The sequence below is a fragment of the Vespa velutina genome, chromosome 3 (genome assembly GCF_912470025.1).
Source record: "Vespa velutina chromosome 3, iVesVel2.1, whole genome shotgun sequence".
In the NCBI taxonomy this organism is placed as follows: Eukaryota; Metazoa; Arthropoda; class Insecta; order Hymenoptera; family Vespidae; genus Vespa; species Vespa velutina.
The window spans coordinates 2,324,080-2,336,740 of NC_062190.1; the positions used below are offsets into that span (position 1 = coordinate 2,324,080).

Sequence of the window (12,661 nt, forward strand, 5' to 3'; positions counted from 1 at the left end):
TATAGAAGAGAAGCTATTTCAAAAGTCATGCAAAACCATATACACTTACGCCTCATAACGTTCATTTCGCGAATTAACGCCAGAAGCGCGCTCCAACTATTATTTCAAATTATTTTAAAGCATTGAGATTCTTCCGTAGATTGTAGCTTTAATTGATATTTTTATATCGTTTAATTCAAAAATACTTCATGAATATACTTCAAAAATACTTCAAAAATATCTTTCATAAGTGTAATGATAAATTGAGGTAAATAAATTACAATTTCATTCGTTGTACTGAAGGTATTTATTATTAATATTTCGTATCAGTTGTTTTTTATTAGTCATAAATAATGTATGAACTGTTATACTCAAGAAATCATAATTTAATCAATCTTCTTTCTTAAATAATGAATGAAATTATAGTATATAAACTGCTTCACCACTACAAACCATAATTTCACCTATTACACCTTTTGCTTTAAATAATTTATGAAATTATTGTATATGATCTCTTCACCTCCACAATCATTCTCAAGGCCATTACTACAAAATCAAAAATTACAATATAAAAATATAAACTTTATCTGCATGGATTGTTGTATCTCACAAACCAAAATTTCATTCATAATAAGTAGTTAGTAAAAACATGCTCACTAAGTATTATTTTTTAAACGAAAATATTTATTATTTTTTATATAATATATAATAAATGTTTATGATAAAAAATTACTGACAACATTTCTATTTTTACTAAATCTTTAGAATACAAATATTGTATATTTTTTAGTAATTTATGTATAGCATTGTATATTGTTATATAGTATTGTATATTATTTCGTAAATTATATCAAGAAACTTAATGAAATCATGAAAAATTTAAGAAGAGTACCTAAAGACCAATATTATTTACAATTATCAAATCCAAACAATGGAACTGAAAGAGAAGCTATGATTAAGTTTGATTCTAAATAATCATCTTTACCAAATTAATTAGCCTATTCTCCAAGCATATAATCTGTCTCAATAATATTGATACTATAATCAATGTAAATTATGCTTTTCTGTCATAATATATCACAATTTCTCCTAATTCATCTAATAGATCATATAGTCTAAATATTACATTAATAGTTGTGAATGCTTGGATAAAAACATGTTGACAAACTATTCTCAACAAATTAGTTTTTGGATTTATAAATCAAACATGTTGATAAACAAATTGATAAACTATTCTCAACAAATTAGTTTTTGAAATTGTAAATTAGTTGAATCATATTTTCATTTAGAGAAAGAGAATTATTCATTTCTAATTTATCGTCCAATATTTGATGTTAATATTTAGCATCAATAATATATTTACTTTGTAATATATTTTGTTTACAAGATAATAATCAAAGTACTGAACATTAATATCTTAATATTTTGGCTTTAACTTTCAAATTGCAAACATTCTTTCACTATAAAATGTATTACACGAATTTAAAGGCTCTATTATAATAATAGTTTTATTTAAAACATTTTTATAGTTTCTTGACCTTAACTTTACATTTCCATATTTATACTAATTTATATCCAGGATCTATTATTTACATATTCCTTTATTTTGTTTTTTCGTATAGTTTATGGTTAGTATTATATAGTTTTATAATTAATATTATTGATAGTATCTTCATGGTAAAATTTCAAACAACAATGCTAGAAACATTTGTGATACTGATAAACAGTGTTTATAAGCTTATTAAATCTATCAACTTTTTTTATATCCAACAACTTTCGCATATAATAAATCCTTTGATAAAAATTTCTTTCTTGGTATATTTGATTATTGATATTGTATCTTTCTGAAAATACTTAGACCTATACATAGTCATACACACTTCTATTATTGTGATGTATTGGAATGGATTTATTATATTTAAAAAATTATTTCTAAATAATTTTTATACATTTGTACAATTTTATATATTTTAATTACTATTTCTAAATATTATTTTTTAAGTTTCAAACATCCATATCTTAATAATCAGAATTACAATATTCTTTTGAAAGTCAAATATATAATTTTCTTCTACTCTTTCGGTATACCATTCCAGGCATTTTTTTCTAACTTCTTTTTTCATTATATCAAATCCATATAGTTTTTGAGACTAAAAGCTTTTGAAAAAGTAAAAAGTGTAGAAAATAAAATTATGGCTGTCAATAATTTTAATTGTTTGTCCTATTTCAAACATCATTTTGATTCCATTTTGGTTTTCAAATAGTGCAGTAATCGTATAATAATGGTTTTTAATAATCGTCAATACAATACTTTACAATGAACTATGTATCATAAGATAGATTTAGAGTTATGTGCGATAACTATAAAATCTGCATGTTTCTTAAAAATCAGCCACTTATAAAATTCATTGCTAGTTTAAAAGGATACTTTGAATCATCCATATAACAAGCGACCAAGTACATTGCGTCCACGTAGAGAACGACCATACTCGCGCACCTTTCGGTAGAGTGGGGATTAAGTGGGGGGGACTCGAACCAGTTATTGAGGGCATTCATAAATGGAAGTACATATATATATTCTCTTAGCCTATTTTAATTAATATTCTGTCTATTTCTTACTATGTATAAAATTTTTGTAGAATGTAAAAATGCTTATTGATATCATGAAAATATAGGTTAAGAATGACATACAATTAAGTTTTACTGTTTGCTACACTGCTGATTTGTAGTATCAATGAAGCTCGTATACTATAATTTCATTCGTTATTTAAAACAAAAAGTATAAATTATTGTGAAATTGTGATTTGTGAATATAACAGCCTATATACTACTGTCATACAAAAGGTTTATGCAGAATAAGGTTACATTATCTTCATTTGTTATAAATATTATAAATATAATTTATTTTTTACTTTAAGTTTTAATATCTTTACAATATTTGCAATGATATATGTACATTTAATTAAATCAATTTGATTTGCATCGTCTTCGAAGTAAAACATAACCAAAAATATGAAATGCGATATAAATAACAGTCATAGATATTATATTCATCCAAAAATTGTTCTCGTCAAAATCATAATGTTCTAATACTTCTGTTCCATTTGTCATGCAAGGTAAGTCTTCATTAACAACCTCACAGGCTAAAAGCAAATAGTATTTAGGATTTAAAAATATCACAGGATTTTTAATTATTTGAAAAAATAAAATACATATAATAGAAAAAATAAAATATATATATCTGTCTTACATATATTATATACACCTCTCCATTGAATAATAGAGAGAGTCTCTGTCGATTGTAAGAGCCATGAAATGTATCTTATCCAACGTACATAAATTGGCAATGTACTTAAATCAAATGTTTACAAAATTATTAATTATTTTAAAGATTATATTCTATTAAATTAATTTCCACTTTGTACAAATTGTTACCTTAACTTGATAAAAGGACCCATACTGACCATGAGAATGTAATCGAATGGCACCAAATATGCCATTGCTAATGGTACAGAATCAAATGCCACAGAAAAGAAACATCCTAAACAATGTATCTTTTTGCATTTCTAAGTTACTATGTTACGTGAAATATATGTCACATTAATATAATAACATACCACAAGCAGTTGATACATTTATTGTAAATATAATAACTATCATAGTTGAAACCACAGCATCAGTTGTTGCACGTAATCCAGAAAGCCAATAAACTATTGTTGTAAATAATATTGGTTCCAGTATTAGTCCAGGGATCTGAAATTAATAATTTAATTATGTTTCATATTTATACATTTACTTATTGTTTATAGTTGGTATAGAATAAAATTTACCAAAGATAATATTCTTGCAAAGTAATAAAGATAAATAGAATACATTCCAGCACGGTATTCTCTGAGAAAAAGTGGGAGTTCTTGTGGTATTAAAGATAAAGTAGCATACATTGGAAAAAATGCATTTTCAGAAACTAAAATAAAAATAACACCCTGTACAGCTTGTATTCCCAGTTGATCCAAATTCACTGCACCCACAAAACAAAGTCCAGCCATTGTTGCTACACACTATATATAATAAATAATATACAAATTTAATTTTACAACTTTAATTCTTTTAATTGATAAAGTAATTTAAATGAGAACTTTTTGATTTACCAATTTTTGAAACATTCTGATTAGCTGTAATGATGGATTTCTTAACACTTGCATAAAACCACGATGGACCATCCAAAAAAGCTTCAACCAACATTGTAATTGCTTGCTTTAAAAGAATTTTTAATGTAGGATATACTAATAAGGACAGCAATTGTAAATGATAAGTTTTAACATGAGTAAATACTTACAACTCGTTTGTAAGTAAAACGTCATTTCTCCACTACAAAAAAAAAGAAGAATAAGATATTGCAACTGGTGATTATAGTCAAAGAGATATATGTATGAATATACTATATTATTTAAAGTTCCTCACATGATAGGTTTTAGCTATATGCAATTCCAATTGTATGTTAACATCCACTTCCTTACATGCTTCACTTGTGAGAAAAGCATCACAAATTCTTTGTGCAGTTATTCTACTACTGCCCTCATCTCTTGGAACAATCGCAAGAGTTGCAACAAGGAAATCAGCGGGATTGTAGGTTTGTGGACATTCGTAACCTTGACTATAAACGACAAATAGAATTATCAAAAGTTGAGTATGATTATCAGTTTGTTTATAAAAAAATTAATTTGTTGAATACCTTGCAAAAAAGCGAATAGCTTGTTCATTGGTACCAGCAAATGCAATTCTTCCATCAGCAACGAGTATAATTCGTCGAAAACAATCAAAAATTGCAGAGCTCGGTTGATGTATGGTACATAAAACTGTTCGACCTTTCGCTGCAAATGACGTTAATTCTGATATCAAAAAGCTAGCAGAATGTGCATCTTGTCCCGTTGTTGGTTCATCTAAAAATAATATCTTTGGATCCGTGAGCAACTAAAAAATTGCAGAATTCAATTAGTATATATCTTGAAACTTAAATATTTGAGTATTATAAACGAAGAGATGAAGAAAGATATACCGTACTTCCGTCGCAAAAGCAAGCCTTTTCTTTTCTCCACCCGATAAAATCTTTCCATCGTCATTATCACCAATACGAACGTTACATCTATAAATCAAACCAACGTCACGTAATAAACTTTCAATTTTTCCATGAATTTCGCGATTTCGTACCCTTCTGTCGAATTTCATTCGAGCCTAATCAAACAATAAATATTTTTAAATGTAAATTCAATGTTTTTTACGTTAAAATTTATTTTATTATTAAAATTAATGTTAAATAAATGCATGAACCATAAACCACAGATGTTCCAAAACGGTCATCGTTCCAATAAACATATCTTCCTGATGCATAAAACCACTGTTATGTTTCATATAAGATGATCCGATTGGAACACCGTTCACACGGATATCACCGTGCACCACAATACCAGCTGGAAAAAATAAAAATCGTCTCCGTTATGCCTGATCTTTCGTAAAAATATTCACGATTTAGAATAAAATCTTATTTACGTCCTGTACGAAGTGCCAATGCTGTCATTAACGATGTTTTCCCAGATCCACTAAATTAAAAAAAAATACTAATAAGATCTACAATTGAATTATTCTGTCGATTATAAATATCATTATTTATTATAATGAACTATTTTACCTGCCTCCTAATATAGCTGTTAGATCTCCAGGTTTTATCACTCCTCGCACTAAAATGACATTGGATATTAACAAACTGCAGGTCAAATTATTATTTGCAATATTCCTTGAAAAAAATACATTTACCGTTGTTTATAAGTTGTTTGTCTATGGTTTTTCCATTACGTTTCATCGCGTATACAGAAAGATCTCGCCAAAAAAGTGTTGCTCCGGATGAATTTTTACTATTTGATGGTTTTAGAATTAAAGGTTTCTTTATCACAGTCATATCGATCAATTGTTCGTTCGTCATAATGATAATCACAAATTTTAGATGATTGTCCGATATTTTTATAAATTTTTATATATTATTTAGCTTGGAAAAATGTGAGGAATCTATTATTAGATCTCTTCTAATAATGTTAGATCTTTTTTGTGTTATTAATGTCGTATCAAGATTTTAATGTTTAGGAATTTAAGGATTAAACAGAAATATTGATACAGCATTATCATGTAATAAAATCGACGCGCACAAGATGTCTGAGATATCGAATACTATCAATTGATCACTCGGTGTAAAAACATTACTAATAATATCAAATTTGAACGAGTAAGATATCTGTGTACGTTGAGCGTTCTCGTTCTTCTCCGAAGCCTTACAGAAGTCAGAGGAGACCCATCAGAGAGCAAACTAACGTGTCACCACCGCATGCGGTACTGAACAGACTACATGAGTCTTGAAATGCTTCGCTAACCCCTTGATTATACTTGTGGATAGCGTTATGAATTTGAGACGCCTTTAATGAAACCAGATGCAATAGAATTCTTCTTATTTTTATGTGAACTCCATTCAGTTAGTGTGTGAGAATGATCAAATGTATTGTTTTTTCTAAAATTGAATTTTCAGTTCTTATTTAATATAGATAGAAGAAACAATAGACTTTCACTTCTATTTAAAAATATCCCTTCTTTGGCATAAGATGTCTAAGACTCAGATTATGGTAATTGAAAACCGAAACCTTACACGTTCGATATGCTATCTAAGTACTTGCGATAGATTTTACACGGTAATCAAATAACTGATTGAAATTACTAATATTCTTTTATAATTAATGTAATAATCATCATCATCATTCTTCTTCATGATTTTAAAACTTTTCAAGATACTTTAATCAGATATTAAAATAATATTATTCTAGAAAAGCATCATTCGAATTTTTATTGGAACGAGTAAAAAATTGTGATCTCAAATAACGAAGATCCTTTTTAAGTGAGTTAAGTATAACTATCTCATAAGTTCTTCTTTTCTTTTTTTCTGTTGCGGTCACACGGTGTGCATTGTAACCGGTTTGTAACGATACTGTGATATATTAAAGGATATGGTGGATGTCTGTACGGGAAATGACGCCGGATTGTTACAGATCATGTATACCTTTTTCATAGCACGTAGATCAATGCATCACGCACACCTATATCTTACGGTGATTATATGTCGGAATCAATATCAGAATTATTTTGATAAGTATCAGAAACCGTATTCATTCTTTTCTAATTCTCATTCTTTTCTTCAAATTAGTTATAAGTATTTCTTCTACTTTGATGTATTTATTAACATTCTTAATTCAATTAAAATAATAATATATAAGATTGTATAAACAAATTGATACATATAAAGACAATATCGAATAAAACTTTTAAGCTTGTTTATTTGTACTTAAAACATCAAAAATATAAAGAACGTTATCTCTGCATTAGTGGATTGAGGCAGTGATAGAGATAAAATTTCTTTAGATCTATCTAGAACGACGTGTCTTCGATAATAAAGCAAGAAACGCTAGAAAACGGAACACTATGATCAGAGAAAATAAACAAACTATATCCATCCAAAAATTTTCCTGAAACAGAATCAAAATCATTATATATATATATATATATATATATATATATATATATATATATATATATTCATTCTAATAAAAAATTGTTAAATAAATTTCAAAAAAATATACTATTAATAAATAATCCAAATCTTTTATAGGTACACACTTGCTTGAAATTATAGATTTGAAGAACCATATGTCCACTTTTTGGACAGGTCGAATTACTTCTGGTACATTCTATTGTCTCTACATCTGCCCATTGATTAATAAGAAGAGCCTCGTTTCCATATCGGAACCAGGACAAATATGAGAGCCATTCAAAGTATGGTGGTACGGATCTATATAAAAATATATACATATAAACAATTCAAAATTATTACAATTTTTTTATTTCATTTACCCTGCATTTAAGAAAAATCCTCCAAATAATAGAAAAGGTATTATCACTGGAGGTCCTATCGAGAGAGCCATTGAAATGTTGGTGCTAATACATGATATGAGATAGCCTGAAAAGATAGAATGAAATAATTTACTCGATATATGTGTGTGTGTGAAATAAATAATGTGTTTGAATTTTTATAACGCATATCAATATGTATGCATGAGTACATGATACAAACACGCACGTAACTGGTAATGAGAATATACATATTATATGCCTAATAATATTTTCATCACGTGTTTAAGTAAATAATATAGGATAGATAATCCATACTGAAGCAAATATGTCTTTTCAAGGATCATATGTTTCACAAACATATTACAGTCAATCACGACGAAAATATATGTTACGAGAATGATCGAAATACAAGATGGTATTACTCATATTTCCACATTTTTCTATTTCTTTGCACATCGAATTAAAGAACAAAGTTACATATAGATTCATCTATAGAACTACGATGTTATTTATTTAAAGGTTCATCTAATTTACTTACCGAATGAAGTAGAAACGTTGGCAACAAGAGTTACAATGCCAACGGTAATAAAAAAATGATTCACATCGGAATATAAACCAATCATTGGATAAACGATTATTGTAAACAATAAAGGAATAGCTATAAAAATCGGTGCTTCTGCCAGTGTTTTGCAAATGAAATAAACGTCCGTACGATACATGCCACTGCGGTGTTCTCTTAAAAATACCGGAAGTTCAGCACAAAATATCTACAAAACAATTATGGTCATATAAAAAATAAAAAGATCATTGGAAAAAATGAGACTCGATTTAAGATAAGCTAAACTAGAAAATATTTGCCCATCTACCGTGCCAAGTTTTCGTTCATGATCGCTCATGTAATATTCTCTCTGATATACGATACACCGTTATTTGATATGTTATGCTACTAACATAGAGGTTGTCGATAACAAATATAACTATTACAAAATCAATGATTTCTAACTGTGCGAATCGACGATTAAAAAAAAAAAAAAAATTTAGATTAATTTAGTGATAAAATTTTTGACTTCTTACGTTAATCACAGCGAAAACGTTCTGGAAGGTCATATTTGTTAGAAAAATGAAAAGGGCACCGTTGATGTTCATTACACCGTCTTGATCCAACCGTTGATTAAAATAGACGATACCAATTAACAGTGAAACTAGCTAAAGACAAAATAAAAAAATGTATGTTCTTTTTTATTGCTATTATTCATAATTAATATAGACAAATAAGCATACTATAGTCTGCAAAAGGCGGACTTTGATGAGGTTCGGTTCTTTAATCACCGCAAGCCAAGATCTCCATAATACAGCACAAAATTGTTCGCACCATGAGGCTTTATAGGGTGATTTCATATTATTCGGATATATTGCCTCTTTAAGAGAATTCTCAAATTCACCATTCACTGTCTCAGCTTCCAAAGCTATTTTCAATCCATATTCGCTCTTTTGAAAAGTATCGCAAACTGTGTTTATCGAATGCCTACATGATGCTTCTCGTCCAGGTACCACGGCAAGAACTTGAATGAAATAATCGGCAGGATTGTAATTACTAGGACAGGCAGCTCCTAATCTGTAACGACATAATCACCATACACATTATAGTTACCTATAGTCACCTATAGTTATAGTTACCTATAGTTAGCTAAAGTCAATCAACTTGATAAATAATTTAACTTACGTTTTAAAGAAGTCGCAAACTTGCGTCGTTGTGCCCATGAAAGCGACCCTTCCCTCGGCCATTAACAGAATTTTATCAAAAAGAGTAAATAATTCGGAGGATGGTTGATGTAGTGTTGCAATGATTGTTTTACCACGTGCTATAAAAAAAATGTAACAAGTTGCTTTATTTGCGACAACAAGATACAATCCACTTTAATTTACCTGTTAAGGTTTTTAGAACAGAGACAACCTGATGCGCCATAAAAGAATCAAGACCGGAAGTTGGTTCGTCGCAAAACATCAAGGGTGGATCAGTAAGAACTTCTGAAGCAAAAGAGAGTCTCTTCATTTCACCACCCGAGAGACCTTTCATGCGACCCGGCATTCCAATTATTGTATTTTTACATTTCGTTAAAGCAAGCTGCAATATTATATTATATAATTAATCATAAAGTACAATAAATAATAATTTGATCGTCAATAAGAAGTAACTTTTCCGATTAACTTTTTTCGATTACCTCGTTAATGACCTCGTTAACTCTTTTTTTTCTTTGCTCAAAAGATATATATTTGTCCATACGAACCATCGCTTGAAAAAGCAAATGTTCTTTAACAGTCAAAGTTCCGATGAAAAGATCGTCTTGTTGTACATATGCTGTCCTAGATGTTAGAACTTTTGACGACACTCTTTTACCATTGGCGGCCATCAATCCCGATACTGTGACATCAGGACCAGATCGAAAAGTTAACGCATTCAACAAGGTTGTTTTTCCTGCACCTGATGATCCCATAATTACTAACAATTCACCAGGATAGGCCACTCCAGATACTACATATTTGTGATCATACAAAAGAAAATAAATGGATCGATTAGATGTTAATTTCAAATTCTCATATAATATTGGCCAATATAAAATATTATAAATAAATGTAACTATGCTTTATTCTTGTTCATATGTTACATTTCATAAAATTTACAGGAAAACATAAAAACAATTCGTCGCTCATTGCAGCGATTACAAAAGCAATTACTGCTGCAATACACCTCCTTCTTCAACTTTGAAAAATAAATAATAATCCAATAAGAAAAAAGTAATTTATTAACTGCAAATATAAAATTGGGTATAAAAATAAAAAAAAAGTTTGACAATTTTAGTTTTTGACATTAGTATGTATAAATTTTTCAGAAAACATATAAATAATTTTTTTTTTAATAAACGCATCAAGAATATTAAACTTTGACATAAGTCTCTTCTACATCACATTGACCCTTCTTCTGCGGAAAACATCTTTCGAAAAATTTATAACATAATCCCTTCTTCTATATTTCCATTCGATTATAGTTTATTATAATATTTCAATAAGTCTTAATAATTAATTATTCCATTCATAAAATACTATATAATTAACGTCACATTAATCGTTAACGTTTTCAGATTAATAACGATCGCATTTTTTAATATTTTAAAATTCCTACCATCTTTTAGTATATGCCTTTGTTCCAGTGGTCTTTTATTTTTAAAAAGAGTACGGTCCCATATTGTGTCCTTTCTTGCAGTAACGTATGCATTTATGTCGCTCCAAGTGTATGTAATCTTGTCATTCGGAGTACCGCATAGTTGTGATATTCTGGTCGATGAATGGAAAATAGGTTCCATGCATAAGGTCGTCTCTGGACTTTCACCTTCCAGCGTAAATTGTTCATTATTTTCCTAAATATAAAAAAAAAATAAAATGAGAACAAATATATATAATATATAACTTAATTAAAGTGAACTTTGGATCTTATACAATTTTTTTATTGTATTGTAGATTTATTTTAGAGTTTAATCAATTTGAAATTAGATTGAATATAATCACTTAACATTTATTTAGAAAATGTACAAATATGTTCTGACGTGTTTCTATATTTAATAATTAATTCAATGAATCGTTCGATACGTTACGTACTTACGCTTATACATGATTATGCAAATGCAATACTATAAGAAGTATGGTATGCATATAAATAAAAAAGGATTTGAAAACTTTGCCAGAATTTTGAAATATTTTAACATATATGTTCAATCAGCGTTGTTTCCTCTTTATACAACGTTTGTAAATTTTCTCTCAGATAGAATATAAAGACAATATTATTTGATATTATGCTATCATTGATACGATCGATTGCAGTCGTGTTAATATTCATGTCTCATTTATGTAATTATACTAGTCTGTTACATGAAAACCTATGCACGTAATGTATTCTGGCGCGTAAGAAATTGAAATTTATGACAATCGGACAAATCAATTTTTATAAAACATAATCATATGATTCTCTTGTTACTTCGATATGGAATATAAAATTAGAGATTAGAAAATACTAAAAGAATTCATTTCAAATTGGATCAAAGAACTTAAAAAATCGTGAGGATTGTGGTGAACATGTGATCGATGGAAAGCGATAAAGAGAAGCCTTATGTACATACAGTAATCACCGTATGGAATTACATTGTGAAATTCAATTAGCCATTTTCTCTTGGTAATATATACTGGCATATGAAGCTTTTGCTCGTAAAAGAATGTATAATCCTAACTCATACAGATAATACGTCAAATGATACACCGAAACGTAAATAGTAATATCTTTACAGCAAGCACTAAACAAACGCAAACAAGCACCGGTAAGCATTACGTAGCATTAGAAAAACGATATACTAATTCATTCATCTTCTAAATAAAATAATCATACGTTAATATACATAGTTTCTTCCATTGATGTATCAATACTTTACTGGAAATGAAATAATTCAATTTGAATCTTTTTTTCTTTTATTTTTCAAATCAATGATAACAATTTTTAATTATACTCACAAACAAAATCGCATGGTAGGAGACTCTTTGTTGCTGCTTATTACTACTAGAAGCAGCTTTCGTTGCTGGTATCAATGGTTCACTCTCTTCATCGGCTGTCATTCTCTTTTTGAGTATTAGTCGAATCCCGCTCAAATCTTTTTACAATAAATATATAACTAAATAATCATGCGATCCTAAT

The 12,661-nt window shown here is 28.5% G+C and overlaps 1 protein-coding gene across 1 annotated transcript; it reads right to left on the reverse strand.

Moving 5' to 3' along the window:
• Positions 1-2,854: 2,854 nt before the first annotated feature.
• On the reverse strand, positions 2,855-12,617 carry LOC124947550 (pleiotropic drug resistance protein 3-like). The gene is given in 26 exon segments (XM_047489853.1): positions 2,855-3,122; positions 3,230-3,330; positions 3,415-3,520; positions 3,597-3,749; positions 3,752-4,037; positions 4,128-4,233; positions 4,316-4,347; positions 4,441-4,633; positions 4,712-4,950; positions 5,041-5,211; positions 5,308-5,447; positions 5,527-5,576; positions 5,666-5,714; positions 5,791-5,990; positions 6,340-6,440; positions 7,446-7,538; positions 7,690-7,861; positions 7,924-8,029; positions 8,462-8,690; positions 8,998-9,129; positions 9,205-9,538; positions 9,647-9,785; positions 9,850-10,048; positions 10,146-10,456; positions 11,105-11,339; positions 12,481-12,617. Coding segments are annotated over 26 exon segments (4,155 nt in total). The 5' UTR covers positions 12,583-12,617; the 3' UTR covers positions 2,855-2,946.
• Positions 12,618-12,661: the final 44 nt, after the last annotated feature.